This window comes from Phyllobates terribilis, unplaced genomic scaffold (genome assembly GCF_046119375.1).
Source record: "Phyllobates terribilis strain yellow unplaced genomic scaffold, ASM4611937v1 Scaffold_22__1_contigs__length_20350403, whole genome shotgun sequence".
Taxonomy (NCBI): domain Eukaryota; kingdom Metazoa; phylum Chordata; class Amphibia; order Anura; family Dendrobatidae; genus Phyllobates; species Phyllobates terribilis.
The window spans coordinates 10,267,091-10,285,676 of record NW_027362782.1 but is presented as its reverse complement, the minus strand read 5'-3'; the positions used below and the strand labels follow the sequence as shown (position 1 = coordinate 10,285,676).

At 43.2% G+C, this 18,586-nt stretch overlaps 1 protein-coding gene across 1 annotated transcript in view; it reads right to left on the bottom strand.

Moving 5' to 3' along the window:
- Positions 1-18,586, bottom strand: part of LOC141176272 (glutamate receptor ionotropic, NMDA 3B-like) — a 474,027-nt gene that overhangs the window by 194,304 nt on the left and 261,137 nt on the right. The window contains exons 3-4 of the mRNA XM_073660231.1: positions 9,572-10,619; positions 7,669-7,814 (exon numbers count right to left, since the gene is read on the bottom strand). Of these exons, the coding sequence (XP_073516332.1) occupies positions 7,669-7,814; positions 9,572-10,619 (1,194 nt within the window). The remainder of the gene's footprint in view (positions 1-7,668; positions 7,815-9,571; positions 10,620-18,586) is intronic.

The following is an 18,586-nucleotide window of genomic DNA, read 5'->3' as shown; positions in this document are numbered from 1 at the left end:
CTTGGAATAATAATAATTTCCACAATTAGATGTGTTTGAATAAAATGTTCCTGTGCTGAGATAATCTTATAAATGTTCCCCTGTGTGACGACCGTGTCTGACCGTGCAGGAACATGATCGGATCATACCACAGCTCCTGATTCTTTCTTTGAAGTAAAACATTTCCCTGCCCGTTTTTAAACAATGTTTTACTGCAAAGAAAATATCATCTGTGATCCCCTGCTGTAATGTCTGTATACTCTTTTGCTTCCTCCCTTGCTCAGGAGATGTGGTATGATCAGACCGTGTGCCATACATGGCCAGACAGACATTACACAGTACACAGCAGGGGCACATTTATAAGATTAGCTCAGCATAGGAACATTTTACTTAAATACATTCTTTTGTGTAAGTTATTATTATTCCAAGGTCTATTGAATAAAATCAACTTTTGTTCGTGGGAAAACCCCTTTAAGGTCAATGAAACAACTGTGGCTGAAAGTTTGGCTCATAGCTCAATGTCATGTAAACACCTTCTGATGGTTTGTGTAGACAATGTTAGGTGCCTTTATCTTGGTAAGTGACATTAATTTTTCTTGCAGAACAGAATGGATCAATCTTGGAACCAATTGTACTGCCATTTCTCCAAAGGGTGCAATGAACAGTTTTAAAACACGACAATGCCAGTCCGCACGTTGCTTATGCTACTGTGAGCAGCCTGTGTGGTGTTAACATGCTACCATTGCCTGCAGTATTTCCAGACTTGTCTCCCATCATGCAGATCAGAGGTCAACAATTACAAATGGAGCTGCCAGCAGCAAATCTTGAGGATTTGTATACCTAAGTGCATCCAGTGTGGAAGAACATTCCTCACACAACCATTAATAACCTTAATTATACCATGCAAAGGTTTGTAAGTTAATGAACTTCTGTGCGTGGTGCTCACACTCTGTATTGAATACATCGAGATGTTTTGAATATTTTGCTTCTGACGCGCCCCCTGGGCCGTGGGGTACTTGGTAGCCGGGCCGGTCGTTTCTAGGGGAGATGTCACAGTGGCGGTGACCCGGCCCGTGACCCAGGGCGGTCAATAAAAAGGGGTTTTATAGTAAAGGATTATAGTTTTTGTGTTAATGTTCGTGACGCCACCTGTGGTATGCGGCTATGTGGAGCCGCCGCTGCGGAGCAGATCCTCTGGAGCTGTTGTTAATGCAGCAGGGTTGGTTTAGCTCTCCACAGGTAGAGATTAGCTCCAGGGCAGTGTAGTGGGGATGTCATAGATGTTGCTGTTACGGTGTAGTGAAGGCAGGTGATGGCGCAGCAATTATTCACAGAGACAGTGGGGTGCAGTCTTCAGGGTTTTACTCACAGTTTGCGAAGACTCCAGGTTACAGTTACCAGTGTATAACCTCCCATGTCATCCTGTGTCTACTCAGGGAGGGGTTAAGCAACTCGCACGTCTTTCAGGAGTACTTAAACGGGACCCCGTTCTGTGTGCCTTTTCTGGTCGACTTCCTGTGCTGGCTCTCACCCTCCTGCCCTACGCCTCACACCCAGTGTCCCAAGCCAGTGACCGCGGACATTGTCAGGCGACGTCCTCTCTGTTCCCTGGGTTCTCTATGGCAACCTTTTTGTTGATTTAGATGTGGCTGCGGGCTGCAGCACCTGAAATGCTGCACCCTACGGTTATCTAGCTGAGACCTGAAAAACTCTGCTAGTTTAGGGGCCGGTCCCCTCTCTGCGGCCTGATCCCTGCACGTCCTTGTGGGTTCGGGTGCACAGGTGGCATCCGCACTGCCCGTGCCCCTGGGATCCTTTCTGTTCTGGAGCCTTTCTTCCTGCTCCTCTCCTCTCTTCAGTCTGTCCTGGGCCTCTCTCACTAGGCCCTCTTCCCTGAGCAGAGCTCCTGCTCCACACACTCACTCCTCACTATTCCCTCAGACTGTTATCACCACTCCCAAGATGTCTTCCCCTTTTTATATCCTACTTCTCAAGTGCTCCCCTATCTGCTTCCTCTACCCACACCCACTACATGGTTCCCTCTCTTGGTTCCCCCCACTCCAGCCAGGGACACTACTCCTGCTGATCTGGAGTAGTGTAGTGTTGGATGCAGGTGTTTGGGTCCCGGGCAGTACTCCATCCTTACCTGAGAGTGAGATACCACACCTCTGGGTGAGATGCAGTACCTCTGTGGCGACTGAAGCCGCAGGGGTGCTACACTTCCATTTTTTCAGCATTTGCATATCATTAACATGTCTACCGATCCTGTGATTTCCATAATTCTGTGACTTTCAACTTGGTGTTGCAATTTCAATGTTCAGGAGTGTATTTATACATTTGAAGTGTACCACATTTATTATAGCACCATTTATTCCATGGCGTTTTACATGTGAAAAGGGGTATACATAAAAAACAATTACAATAATCTTGAACACTACAAGTCACGACGGGTGCAAAAGGAGAGAGGACCCTGCCTGTGAGGGTTGAAAGTCTACAAGGGATGGGTGAGGATACAGTAGGTGAGGGTATAGCTGGTCATGTAGAGGTATGGTGGAACAAGGGTAAGTGCAGGAGGTAGGCTTGTCGGAAGTAGTAGGTCTTGAGGTGCCTTTTGAAGGTTTCCACGGTAGGTGACAGTCTGATATGTTGAGGTAAACAGTTCCAGAGTAAGGGGGGAATCATGGGAAAATCTTGCATGCGATTGTGGGAAGAGGAGATAAGAGGGGAGTAGAAAAGGAGATCTTGTGAGGATCGGAGGTTACGTGCGGGTATGTAACGGGAGACTAGGTCACAGATGTATGAAAGAGACAGGTTGTGGATGGCTTTGTATGTCATGGTTTGGGTTTTGAACTTTGAATCTCTGGGTAATGGGGAGCCAGTGAAGGTATTGACTGGGAGGAGAGGCCAGGGAATAGTTGTGGGGCAGGTGGATAGAGCAGCATAGTGTAGGATAGATTCTCTCCTCGACCCTTTACAATCTGGTTTCCGCTCTTCACACGCTATTGAAACTGCACTTATTAAATCTCTAATGACCTACTAACATGTGACATGCAGAAGTAGTGCTGTTGCTTTAAAAGAATTCATCAACTATTTTAAGTAACACAAGCACAGGAGACAGGAAGTGTTGTGCTCCAGAAGCATCCAGCAACTAGAGGGGTTAACACAGTCACAGGAGAAGGGGAGTGTTTTAGCAGAGCCCCAGGGGGATTGTGGGGAAGTTGTCTAGCTAGAGCCGAAGCGAAAGGTGGCTTATGATCTATATCTCACAGAAGGCAACTGAACAGGATTCAGGTCAGGCGGGAAGCTAAACACAGGTCAGATAGACTCCCTGAGCTAACAGTGTGGAGTATTATTGGGCAGAAAGATAAGGACTGGAAGGAATCCTGTAATAGGGATCATCTCCCTCACTAGACCCTCCCGCCTCCATCTCCATGCAGGATAAAGAATGCTGTGTACTATTGAGTCCTTGTGAAGGAAAAGACTGTGGTTGTGTATGCATTAAAACTGTGCTGTACTGTGCTACTGGATAGACTGTGTACTACTGTGCTGCGAAGGAGATTGTACTGTTACTGGAGCCTGTTGCTCAAAGAGACACTTAAATTGCACTGGCCATGCCTTATTAAATGTTACTGTTCTACCATTTATGAGGACTCTTGTCAAATGTGTCTGGTCAGCAATTGAATCTATCCTGTGCCTGAGAGAAGCTGCAGCCTATGGTCGCCCTGAGTAACGGTTCCCCCAGGATCCCAACGAATTCATGTAACCGATCTCGCCCCTATCTGAACTTAGGCGGCGTACGTGAAGCAAAAAGCAAAACCCAATGGTCAATACTCCCTCCTGTTTCTTTTGGATCTCTCTGCCACATTTGACATGGTGGATCACCAGCAAATCCTCACTATGCTCCGCTCTATAGGCCAAAAGGACACCATTCTCTCCTGGTTCTCTGACCACTCCTTCACGGTATCTTTTGCTGGCACTTCTTTCTCTAATCTTCCCCCTACTATTGGGGTTTCTCAAGGCTCAGTCCTAGGCCCCCTCCTCTTCTCATTATATACTGCCCCTATTGGACAAACCATCATCAGATTGGGTTCCAACATCATCTCTATGCTGATGACACCCAACATCACCCCCACTTTAATACAAAATACCAGTGATTGTCTTTCTGCTGTCTAACACCATGTCTTCCTTCCCTCTATCTGAAACTGAATCTGTAGAAAACTGAACTCCTTGTGTTTCCTTCCTCTACTAATTTACTTATACCCGACTTTGCAAATTCTTTGTGTGGTGCAACCATAACTACCAAGTAGCAAGCTTGCTGTCTTGGAGTCCTATTTGACATACAACTTTCATTTATTCCCCCATACACAATCACACGCTCGGGTCACCTGCATCTTTAAAAAAAAAAAAAAAACAAACATCTCCAGAATCCGACCTTATCTCACCTTTGAAACTGCAAAAACTCTTACTGTCGCTCTCGCTCCCATCTGATCGGTCTCCCTCTAACCAAACTTTCTCCTATACAAACCATCCGGAATGCAGCAGCCAGGGTTGTATTTCTATCAGGCCGCTTAACTGATGCCTCTACCCTGTGCCAGTCATTGCACTGGTTACCCATTTGCTACAGAATGCAATGCAAACTCATCTTTCGCACCCACAAAGCTCTCCACAGCGAGTGCTCCCCAATGCAAGTGCTTAGCATAGAACACAGGATAGTTATCCCAGCCTTATGAAGTGATCAAAAATGTTATGCACCCTAAAATGTTACCAATAAAAACCCTGTCTTGTCCCGCGCAAAACCAGCACCCACTCAGATCCGTCATCTGTCACTGGAACTATAGGGGGTTCCCACATTACTGGTAGAACGAAAACTCTGGAAAAGTGACACATTTCCCACACACCCCTCAAAGAAAATCAGTGAAATTGGGTTCCCAAATTAAAAAGTCCCCCTCCTTCTGAGTCCCACTGTGCCTAATTCGCACTAAGTGGTTATATGTTTGGCATTTTTTTAGTGGGGAGAGCCCAAATAGCAGTTTACGGGGTGCGTGTCTCCTGAAGCACTACACTGTATGGGGGCACAATGTATGGGCCCTAAACAGGCATATTTCTAATTCTCCAGAATAAAGCACGGTGCAGATGTTACAAAATTGTCACTGCAGCCATAGAGGAGTTCATTGAGAGGTGCAATTTCTACAATGGGGTCTCTTCTGTGTTTTTTCTGCTCTTCTGGCACCTTGGTAATCCGCAAATTATTCTAGCTTATTCTGTGCTCCAAAAGCCAAATAGCATTTTCTTTTGTCTCAGCCCTGACGTGTGGCCTAACAGTAGTTTATGACAACATATGGGGCATCACCGTGTTAGAGAGAAATTACGCAAAGAATTGTGTGCTCCAGTTTCACCTATTAACCCTTGTGTAACTGACAAATTTGCAGCAAATAAAAAAAGAAACGAAAAAACACATTTTTACTAAAATGTCATATTTCCATGTCTCAATGTTCTAAAATTCTGTGATTCACCTGTGGGTTCAAAATACTTACTTCACTCTCAGATGAAATCCTTAAGCAGTGAGGCTTCCAATATGGGGGCATTTGTGGGGGTTTCTGCTGTTCTGCTACCTTAGGGGTTCAGCTCATGGAGCCCACAATCTATTCAAACGGAATCTGCATTCTAAAAGCCAAGTAGAGCTCCTTCCCATCCGATCCCTGCCGTGTGCTCAAACAGTAGTATACAACCACATATGGGGTACTGTCACATTCTTTAAAAGCTACATAAATTATGGGGTCCATTTTCTGCTATTACAACTCGTGTAAACTATAAATTTGGTGCTAAAAGTGTATTTTAGAAGAAAAAAATATATTTTTTTGTATTCACAGCTAAAAGTTATAAAATTTTGAGTATCACCTGTAGGTTAAAAATGATCAGTATACCACTAGATGAATTCGATGAGGGGTCTAGTTTCCTTGTGGGGTCACTTTTTGGGGGTTTCTGCAGTTTTAGAATGTCAGAGGCTGTGCAAATGCAACATGACATTCACAATATATTCCAGACAAATTTACGCTCCAAAAATCAAATAGCTCTCTTGCCTTTCTGAGCCCTGACATGTGCCCAAACAGCAGTTTTTCACCACTTATTTTTTAGCGGAAAAAACGGTTTTCATTTTCATATCTACGTTTTAATAAGTTCTGTGAAACACCCATGGGTTCAACATGTTCAACACAACCCTAGATAAATTTCTTGATTGGTCTAGTTTCCAAAATGGAGTCATTTATGTTTTTTTTTGCTGTTTTGGTACCTCAGGGGCACAGTAAATGGGACATGGTGTCTGCAATCTATTCCAACCAAATTTACATTCCAAATACCAAAAGTCGCTTCTTCCCTTTCGAAACATGACATGTGTTCAAACAGTACTTTTTGACTATATATAGGGTATCGCCAAACTCAGAAGAAAGTGGGTAACAAACTTTAGGGTCCACTTCTTTGTGTATCCTTTATACAAAAGTGAAAAATTTGAGAATAAAGTAACATTTTCATGAAAAAAATTAAAATTTTTAATATGATGATTTAATGTTATCAAAATTCATGTAGTACATGTGGGTTAAAAATGCTCAAACCCCTAGATAAAATCCTTGAGGGGTGTAGTTTCCAAAATGGCGTCACTTGTTGGGGGTTTCTGCTAATTAGGTAGCTTAGGGGCTTGGCAAATGCATCATGACGCTTTTTGTCTATTTTAGCCAAGTTTATATTCCAAAATTCAATTGGTGCTCCTTCTCTTCCAAACCCTGCTGTATGTCCAAATAGAGGTTTCTAACCACATGTGTGGTATTTGCGTGCTCAGAAGAAACTGGGTAACAAATTTTGTGGTCTATTTTCTTATGCTATTCCATGTAAAAGTGAAAATATTGGGGCTAAAGCAACATTTTAGAGGAAAAATTACAATTTATTGTTTTTTCACTCCACTTATTCCTGTGTAGCACCTAAAGGGTTAAAAAAAATTCGAACAGTTTTGAAGTATTTCAGGGGACCCATTTATAAGATGGTATCACTTTTGTGGTGTTTCCAACATAAAAGCTCCCTAAATTCCATTTAAATCTTAATAGGTCCCTAAAGAAACATGTTTTGTAAATATCTTTAAAAAATGAAAAATTGCTGCTCAACTGTTAACCCTTCTAAAATCCTAACAAAATAAAATGAAGTGTGAAAAGTAATGCAGATGTAAAGCAGACATGGGAAATTATTTAATAATTATTTTGTACAACATGACTAACTGGTTTAAGGGTATAAAAAATAAAAGTTTGAAAAATACGAATTTTTCAAAACTTTTCTCCAAAATTTCAATATTTTCACAAATAAACGAAAAACATACACCTAAATTTACTACTAACTTGAAGTACAATGTCTTACGAAAAAATCTCAGAAACACTATTTTACATTGAAACATTCCAAAGTAGTTACCACAAAGTGACACTGGTCAGATTTAAAAAATTTGTCCTGTACATAAAGGTCAAAATTGGCTTGATCACTAAGAGGTTTAACACCCCTAGTAATGGCTGCAGCCATGCGCTGTTACATGTACCACTGTTTCATCAGTTTTTTTTCATACTATGGATGTAGAGATTGAAAAACGTATTCCCCAAATATAATTTTAAATTATCTAACAGTTGTGCCCACCCTGTCACTGAAATGCCTCCTCACTTTAACATGTGGACTCCATCTGAAGTGGATGGCACACTGAACCTTCGCATATAGTTGTGGATTTCAGGATAACTTTTTTTAATGTATTGTTCTGCACTGCTTTCCCAAACTGTTCCAAAACGGAAACCTTGAGAAGGATGATGAAGCTGCAAAGACAGGCAAATTATCAATATACAAAGTTGACCAAACACCATAGTTTTATAACAAACACCTAATTAACATTAAGATGAATCGCAAATTACATGCATCTTTCTGGTACCTAAATTCAGTTAACAGACATATCATGACAATTCCACCCGGTTTACTTTCTTTACTTGTATACTTTTCTTTTTATACTTCTTGTTAGTAGTATTTTTGTTTCTATTTTTTGATTTGTTTAAAACTATATATTATGGTTGAGCATTTTAAGGGGTTTTCCCACAAAGTTGATTTTAATCAATAGATTTTGGAATAATAATAATTTCCACAATTGGATGTGTTTAAATATAATGTTCCTGTGCTGAGATAATCTTATAAATGTGCTCCTTCTGTGTACTGTGTAATGGCTGTGTCTGACGGTACAGGGACATGATCTGATCATACCACATCTCCTGTGCAGGGGAGGAAGCAAAAAAAAGTATACAAATGTTACAGTAAGGGATCAAAGCTGATTTTTTGGGGGGAGATAAAGCATTTCCCTACCTGTTTTTTAAAAAATGTTTTACGTCAAAGAAATAATTATTTGTGATCCCATTCTATGACATCTGTATCCTCTTTTGTTTCCTCCCCTGCCCAGGAGATGTGGTATGATCAGACCATGTTACTGTACAGTCAGACACAGCCATTACACAGTACACAGCAGGGGCACATTTATAAGATTATCTCAGCACAGGGACATTTTTTTTAAACACATCCAATTGCGGAAATTATTTTTATTTCACGATTTATAGATTAAAATGAACTTTGTTCATGGGACAACTCCTTTAAGGTGAGGATAATCAATTTATCCTTTTACATTTCATGAAAACTGTAATTTATGTATGTGCCATAGAGATTCAATATGTAGATATTTTAATAATTCCTGATTCGAATACATTCAATTCCTTTATTACAACACTTCACCTGACAGAAAAAATATCTAGGTTTTCCCATCCCAAGCTATTGCTCTCTAACTTCAAGCAAACATATGTTTAACATCTTCCATGTGGAGATATTTCATGAATATTGAATGGCATTTAAAGAAGTTGAACGGTCCTTTTTTAAATTGCCCAATGTATTAAGCATATGGGCATAAGTATATTTGTTAATACCTTGTATTGCTGATAATGCCTGTGAGCGGCGCTATTGGTGGCCGCTCACAGGCATCATGTGACCCCGCACTGATGTCACGACAAGTGAGGCATGACTCAGCGCTGGGGTCCCCAAGGTGGCTGCTGGGTTGTGGGCGTGGTTATTCCCCGCGTCACACCCAGCATCCACAGCGCGCTTTCCCAATGAATGGGGAGAGGGAGAGCGCGCGGTGAATGCCGGGTGTGACGCAGAGGAATAACCCCACCCACAACCCAGCAGCCACAGGTGGAACGCAGAAGAGGGACCCTCGGCTGCAGCCTGGACTTGTGACGTCCGAGGATGTCAGCGCCGGCTGCACCCGGGGGTCACGTACCGCTCCCAGGCATTATCTGCAACACAAGGTATTTACAGAGATACTTATGCCCACATGCTGAATACATTGGGCAACTTAAAAAAAAGTACAGACAACCCCTTTAAAATTTTCTAGAAGGTCTTTATTATGGAGTAAATATCCATAAATAAGTGTATAAATTCTAAAATAAATGTTTCAGAGGTAGAAATCTCAAATATCAACAATAATACAGAGATTTGCAGAGATTTACCATTTATAAATACATTCAAAGTTGTTACCCACCTTTGGATCATGGATTCCTGACAAGGCTTCAAAAGTCTTATCCCCCACCATTACTGCAGCAAGGTTAGCTGTGTAGCTGGATAGCACTAGTAGACAGAAAATAGCCCACAGGTTCATGAGAACTCTTCCTGTGCAGCATTTTGGAGTTTTACTTGATACAGTCCTTCCAAACAGAATGGCATAGCATAAGTTTAGTGCTGAAGAATATGAGAAGATTTTCATCCGGTTACGTCCATGTGGAGTCATACCAAAAGGACTCTTCCATTCATAGAATGTAAGAAATAATGCAGTTAAATGCAATGCCACAAATATACCCACCCACATGGACCAGTGTAGAGGCCACATGAAAGCTCCGATAGGGGAGGCAGTGTCTCGCATGCGAACCAAAATGCCAAGGCTGGTAGAGTAAAATGGGCTAGTGAAGTCTATAACAGTGCTTCGTGCAGAGTTTATGCTAAAAGATGTAACAGCCATGTGAGCTGCTCCGCTCAACAAGTCTCCAACTAGTCCTGTCCAGCGGTTCCCTATTCGTGCTCCATATTTTCCATCTCCAACAATGTACAGCTCAAAGTTGAATCCAAGATCTTCAGACAGCTTTTCTAATAAATCAATGCAATAGCCATAACAGCAAGTTTTGTACTCTAGTGGTACAGAACCGTTTGGTGAATTTAGCTCTTCAAATAGCATATCTAATAACGCAGTATTATTTGTATGAGGGTCCAGGCACATTTGTCCAGCTGGACAACTGCCATCAGCATCCACCTCTCGAGTAAAAACAAAGGGATGTTCAACAAGGGTTACCACTCTGAGTTTTATGCGCTGTGTCATCACTGGTGCTGGTTCACGTTTTTGTATGCGATTTTGCCACAGACCTTCTTCTACTTCCATTTTCCCTTCATACCAACCACCCACAGTTACCCAGGTGGGGTATCCTAAAGAGTCACGCACCAGGCTCCATATTTTGTAATGGTGATCAGTATGGATCATATTATTATTCATTAGATAGATTTCACCAGTTTGTCCTGAGAATGATGTATTGGCCAAGTACCTATAATTAATAAAGTAATGTTAGCATGTGCTTAAAGTGGTTATTTGGGAATAGAAAAAATATATCAAATATCATTATGAATACATTTTTAAAAACTTTTTTACTAGACAGTTAATAACTATAGTACATTAAAATGACTATTGTTAAACTGACTGAAACATCTTCAAGAATGTTAGGACAAGTCAGATGCCTGTGAGCATGTGCAATAGGAACACTGCTGCTGTGACCTTGAAATAATTTAAACCCCATAATGTCAATGTAATGACAAACTATCTCCAGGTCACAGAAGCAGAACGTCCTAGAACTACTGCTCACAGCACTTGGGAAGGTAGTATAGACAAAGCAACTGCTGAAAACTGTAAATATATTGGGCCACTGTTTGCCAAAATGAGGTTATTAAATAATGAAGAAAAGATTCATCTGGTACAATGAAACTAAAAATGCTTTTGCTTTTTGACCATAACAAATACAATATTTGGCTGTCAAAGACCACACCATAATGCAATAGTGAAAGTAGCATCTGAACAGATACAGTCAATAATTTATAAAAAATATTCAGGAAATGCCTCTAGTCTTATTTTGACTCCATAACTAGGCTGCGGAATGAGGGGCTCCTTAGGCAGAGTTTCTATGGATGTCTCTATTGACCAGTACTCACACCAAGAACTTCATCAGATAGCTTCAAATGCCCATGTGAAGATTCCAGAATTTTATTCTCCAGCTGAATTCTTGCGTAACAAAAACATCAAAAGCAGCAGGTAAAAAGATAATTCTGGGAGGCCTAGGCATGAGAGGGAGAGAACGTACGTCCAAGGGGTCTGCTCCTAGGCAGTTTTTGTGCCCTGTGTGAGCCGATATATCGTACACAGACCACCTGCAGAGACCCCTTGTGACCCTCTGTCGACCTGCTGCAGAGACTTATGGAATTTGGACACCAGTTGTGAGCATCACAGCAAAGCGCAATGAAGTGCGTCTCCTGACTAAGACCAGGCTGGAAGGTAATGCACAGAGTCCTCAGCATCACACGCAACGCCGCTGCATAAGACCAGGGTAAGGAAACGCTATCAGATCCGAAGTCCAGCACTGTAAACCGAGGAGACAAGCTGCTCCCCGCAGCATCCAGCAGGTGCCTTGCACACTACAGGAGGAGATGGAGGAGGGGGGCTAGAAAGAGGACCTCTGAGTGCTAGAGCTGCTACATAGAGGTAGAGGGCTTCTGCCTCTGGGACTTTATTTGGGGAAATTTTAAGGCATTAACCTGTGCAGCTTGACAAGTCACCCATGCATTTGGGTTTATATCTCCCCTTACTGCTCCTGCATCGCCATTATATAAGTTTTGGCACCAAACCCACCGTTTTAAGAGGCAATGGAAACCGCTTTATAACGCTGCCACATTTTCTCCCCAGCACCGGTGCAAATATTTTGCAAAGCTTCATTTTACTTTGCATAAATCATCCAGTATAATAAATAACCTCTCCTAGGATCATACAGTGTAAGAATTAAAACCCAAAAACTATAATTACCTACAGTTTACTGCAATACTCTGTGCAACATAGGATTTGCAACTACACCACTGACACCTACAGGCCATCTGGAAAAATACAATCTCACAAGATTTTGCTTCCCATATCATCTACATAACCCACGTGACAACCTGAATGATATCGCTAGCACATAGCGGCAAATATTAAGAAATGAAAGTTTAACCACATGCCATGAACAAGTAGTGATTCTTTTTCGCTCATGCGCTCATACAAAAATGGCCAAATCTAGCAAAGAGAACATGAAAGATTCTGAATTAAATACATTTCGTAAGTAAGGCGGCAAACTGGACAAATTTCTAAAGAGAAAACTATACATCCCTCAACCAACATTTAAAAAGGCACTCTCCCATTCCCTCGACTCAGCACTAGTGTTGAGCGAGTATGTTCTGTTAACCCTTTCACCGAGTACGCTCGGGCCGAGCACCGAGTATTTACAGCTGATTGGTGATATGGTTGAATCACTCCTGTGTGCATGATTTGCAACTGTTTGACAGCTTTATTACATGTGAGGAATGTCTATTTCTTACACATTCCTCACATGTAATAAAGCTGTCAAACAGTTGCAAATCATGCACATGGGGAGCGATTCAACCATATCACCGAGCAGCTGTAAATACTCGGAGCTCGGCCCGAGCGTACTCGGACTGAACATACTCGCTCAACACTACTCAGCACCTATTGAGGACTCAGACTTCAGCAATGAAGACTCAGAAAGTGAACAGTTATCTGAAGACGCTGCTCCTATTTCCAGGTCATTCTTCAAAAAATTCCTGGCCCAAGCCATGAAACCCTTATTACGAGAACTTTCAGGCCTCAGATCAAATCTAAAACATGTAGGTCACAGGGTTGATTCACTGAAGTTTTCACAGACAGATCTTATGAAGTTCTCAAATACCCTAGAGGAACAAGTATCATACCATCAACACCAGCTTAACATGATCATACTTGCCTTGGAAGACCAAGAGAATAGAAGCAGACATAACATAAGAATCAAAGGAGTTCCAGGAGTTCCTGAATCCTTCACCCAAGAATCTCTTGAAAAGTTCACTAAATAAATTTTCTTTTCTATTGTTGGCCTTGAAAAAGGGGAACAAAATAATAAATAAGTCCATATGGCTTTAAAACCTAAAGCAAAAAAATGCAGACCCTGTAAGAGATCTAATTTGTGTACTTCTCAATTTCATGGACATCTCAGTCATCCTTGCCAAAGCAAGAGAATCATCTTCTCGCTTATGAAAATACTCCTATCCAAATCTTTCAGGATATTGCACCCTCCACACTGGCAAAAAGGAAGATAAAAATGTTTTGCATCACAAAAATAATCAGCTGTGCCTCCATGCTGTAATGCCTGTATACTCTTTTGCCTCGCCCCCTGCCCAGGAGATGTGGTATGATCAGACCATGTTCCTGTACGATCAGACACAGCCATTACACAGTACACAGCAGGGGCACATTTATAAGATTATCTCAGCACAGGAACATTTTTTTAACACATTTAATTATATAAATTATTTTTATATTAAGATCTATTAATAAAAATGTAATTTGATCGTTGGAAAAACCCTTTAAATAATCTCTTTTCCCATCCCCACAACAGCATTATATGAGAGAGGATCCACCCTCAAGTACAGGAAACCTACAGATTTAAAAGGGCGGAGCCTCACCTCCAGCTTCAGTGGTTTCCTGCCTTTGGAGGGAGACCTATAGTCCGCAGCACAGAAGCTCGTCGGGGCCCAGAAGTGCTCCATTCCTAATCATGCCGCATCGCTCGCAAATGCATGAAGAGGAAATGGCTGGCGTCTGACATCACTTCCGGGGGTGGGAGTAGGGGGCGAGGCTACCGCAGGTGACGGGAAATGTAAAAATGTTTGCCATCCTTATAAAATAGTTACCTCCAAACAATCCCTGGCTGCACATCCAGTGTTTGCTGCAAAGAATGGAGGAAGAGAGCCAGATTAAAAGCCCTGCAGAAGAAGCAGCCCCGCCATGCGCGGTAGGTTCCCGACGCTGGAGTGAGGTAGTGAAACAACTCCGTTTTCTTGTCCTAACACTATGCCCTTGGATATATTTCAGGGCAAACCTAGGAAAGCGCTGGGTGAATCAAAGAATAAACAATGTGTGGCGCCCCTGAGTGTTCAGTCGCCAAAGACGTACTGCACCTCACCCAGAGGTGTGGTGTCTCCCTTCTCTCAGGTAAGGTGGGAGAGCTGTACGGAACCCCAAACACCTGTATCCAACACTACACTGCTCAAGGCCGACTGGAGGGGCAACACGCAGAGCGCAGCTGCTGAGCCCTGACCCTGGCTGGAGTGGGGGGGAACCCAAAGGCAGGGGGAACCAGTAGTGGGGTGTGGGTGGAGGAAGTAGTTAGAGGGAGCACTTTAGTAGGAGTATAAAATAGGGAAGCCATCTTAGGGTGGCAGTTCGGAGTTAGGGAGCAGTTCAGAAGAACAGCTCGGGACAGTTCAGAAGAACAGTCCGGGAGCAGAGTCTCATTAGAAGATCTGCTCCACAAGCAGGGCCATGTCAGGAGGCCCAGGTGGGGAGCAGGGAGTAGGCTCCGTTCTACAGAAAGGATCCCAGGGGGCACCCGTACGCCCTGCATCTGTCAGAAGACAGAGTGATCGCAGCCGCATTCTAGTCCCCTGAGGTTCAAGCAAGTCTGTGTAACTCCGACGGACAGGAGGGTCCTCAGAGTACCTGAACAGGACGGAGAGTGGGCAGCGCAGAGCAGGAGGGAGAAAGACCAGTGTGAAGATGGTCAAAATAGGATCACGAGAAAGTGGGGTTCTGCCAGGTATTCCCAAGTTGCCTGAGGAAGGATTGAACCCCTGCCCGGTGAACGCAGCGTGACGCGGGAGGCCTTTACCTGTATAGTGCACCTGTGAAGTGTCTTAAGAAATGTGAGCAAAATCTTGGATGACTGCACTGCACTGCCTCCGTCCATTCTTCATCGGCGCCATCGTTCCCCCTGCACCGCAACGCCCAGCGCAACCCACTCTCTATTACTACACTGCCCTGAGGCCTGCTCCACCTGTGGGGAGCCGTCCCATCACAAGCTGCCCTAACATCTGCCTCAGAGGACTGTTGCAGCGTTGGTGATCCTCAACAGGTACCACAGGTGGCGTCACGAACGTTCCCAAATCCCCTATAATATTTCCCCCCTTTTGAGTGACCGCCCTGGGTCACGGACCGGACCAGCCACCGTGATATCCCCTATACCGGCAACCAGAGGCCCGGCTGCCGAGTACTCCACGGCCCTGGGGGCGCGTCAAATGCGCTCTGTGTAAAACGAAGCTATTGTCATCCTACGGCAAAAAGTTATATCAGCCCTGCATAGAGAGAACAGTAGCAGAGGAATCTTCGTCCATTATGAATAACCTGATAACAATTGTAAAAATGGAAGTCAGGAATTCCCTTAAGGGATTTAAGAATAGGACCCCTTACACTCCTGCTGAGAAGTTTGTTACCAGCTCAGATGAGGAGTTAGAAGAAGGTGAATTAGATGGGTTTTACTCAGATGTCTCATCATCTTCCTCCTCCTCGGATGATAATGAGAGTCGTCCCTTTTTTCCGGCTTAGGACGCAGATAGACTGATCAAAGAAGTCAGGGCCACTATGAATATTGAGGACATTAAAGAACCCAGAACAGTACAGGACATGATGTTCGGGGGGTTGGAGGGAAGAAAACAAATGTTTCCTGGTGCACAAAAATCCCTAATAAAAAAGGAGTGGAAGCAGCCAGAAAAGAAAGGGTTCATTTCAAAAGGGGTTAAGATAAAGTATCCTTTTGAAGCAGATATCTCAGAGCTGGGATAAGGCCCCAAAAATTGATGCAGCTATTTCTCATGTATCCTGTAAATCAGCATTTCCTCTGAACGACTCGGGGCTATGAAAAGATCCATTAGATAAAAAGGCAGAAAATTTTGTAAGAAGGGCCTGGGAGTCAGGAGCGGCTGCATTCAAGCTGAATATTGCTGCCAATTATACTGCAAGATCAATGGTTTTATGGTTGGATCAGTTACAAACCCAAATAAAGAACAAATGCCCTCGGGACCAAATTTTAGCTAGCTTACCAACAATTCAGAATGCATCAGACTTTTTGGCAGATGCCTCAGGGGAAGGCAGTAAAGCTCACGACTCGATCATGCGCGTTAGCCAACTCTGCTCGCCATGCACGCTGGTTAAAAAAACTGGGCAGGATATCTGCAATCAAAAAACAAGTTGTGTGGTACTCCATGCCAGGGGGAATTCCTCTTTGGGCCCACCCTAGACAAGATATTTTATAAAGCAGCAGATGCCAAGAAGGGATTTCTCATCAACCCCTTTCAGAGGAGGTCCTTTAGTCCGTCAGGGAGAGAGTTCACCACTACAAAAATCAGGGATCCAAGATGGAAGGGCCAAAGGAGAGGAAAAGGCTTCAACTATGATACATTTCCCACTGATTCCACATAAAGACCAAGAAGACTGACACCAGGCCCAGGTAGGTGGAAGATTAAAAGTATTGCCTGGGTAATGATTTCAAAAAGCAGGTGGATCCTAGACATCATAGGGCAGGGGTTAAAACTGCTCCCAGCCACCAGAAAAAATATAACTCACAAAGATCCAGTCCTTTGAGTCAAAACAACAGGCTTTACAGCAGGAATTCCTGTCTCTAGTACAGAAAAGGGTTCTCACCCGGGTGCAGGAGTCAGAGATAGGGAGAGGATTTTACAGTCCTTTTTTATGGGGGAAAAAACAGATCATTCCTTAAGGACTATTTGTTATGATCTGCTACAGGGACTAAGGAAAGACAGGAGATCTGTCCCTACAATAGAACTAAACTAGATCCCTACGATGTAACGGGGAACCTGATCCTGCGATCAGACCCGCTAAAGTCCTAGGCTAGTCTGTACGAAGACCTATAGATGTGAGGGAGGGATCCCTACAAGAACTAGGGACTGGGATGGACACTTCCTAGCAGAAATAGTAGCAGTCAAAGACAAACACACAACAAAAAGCATAGAGGTCAGAAGACCTAGCAAAACTAACAGAGAACGGCAACAGAGCACCAAGCTAGCTCAAGAGTAGTAAATACAATGAAGTCCAGCAAGGCCAGGAGGGCGGAGCCGGATTAAATAGGCAAAAATGGTCATGTGACCAGCAAACTAAAAAAAAACTAACAGGAGAGTTCTAACAGTACCCCCTCTTCTAAGAGGAACCTCCTGTGAAACGCTCTGACAAGTCTGGAAGCAGAAACATCATCCGCCCTCACCCATGAGTTATCCTCAGGTCCGAAACCCTTCCAAGCGACGAGATCCTGCAAACTCCCTCTATACCGTCTAGAATTTAGGATGCGGGAAAGTTCATATTCCCCGTCCTCCACCACCGGAGGAACAGTGGCAGAGGCGTCACCATCCGACACATCAGCTTTTTTCAACAGAGTAACATGAAACACCGGGTTAATCTTCCAGGACGTAGGAACCTCCAGCCTAAAAGCAGATTGGTTAACTATCAGAAGCACCTTAAAGGGCCCTACGAACTTGGGACCCAATTTTTTAGAAGGAATCCTCAATCGCAGATTCTTAGAGGACAACCAAACCATGTCACCAACAGCAAACAAAACCTCTTGCCGTTTCCTATCAAAGTACCTCTTAGATTTTTTGTTAGCCTCCTGAAGATTACCACGCACATCCGTCCAAACTCTCTCCAAATCACCGGAAAAACTCTCCATCTCAGGCACAGCCGAAACCAATTTGGAGAATGACCCAAAAGACGGATGTCTCCCAGAACAACAAAAAAAAAGCGAACACCCAGCAGAAGAGGATGTATGGTTGTTAAGAGCAAATTCAGCAAGTGGCAGAAACTCAGACCACCCCTCTTGATTGTCTGCCACAAAACAACGCAAGAACTGCTCAACATCCTGGTTCTTCCTTTCTGTCTGACCATTAGACTCAGGATGATATCCGGATGAAAACGACAAATGAACTCCCAACCTGTCACAAAAGGCACGCCAAAAAAGAGCCACGAACTGAGGTCCCCTATCAGAAACAATGTCAGTAGGAACACCATGTAGTCTCCAGATCAGGCGAATAAATCAGAATGTCATCCAAATACACAACCACATTTTTGCCGATTAAAGGTCTAAGGATGTCATTAATAAGATTCTGAAAAAATGCTGGAGCATTGGTAAGACCAAAAGGCATCACCAGATTCTCAAAATGACCCACAGGAGTGTTAAAAGCAGTCTTCCATTCATCACCCTCCTTCATGCGCAACAAATTGTATGCCCCCCGGAGATCAATTTTAGAGAACCACTTGGCCCCCACTAACTGGTTAAATAAATCAGGAATCAATGGCAGTGGGTAAGAATTGCGTACAGTAATTTTATTAATCTCACGAAAATCCAGACAAGGACGTAAACCGCCATCTTTTTTTTTTTAC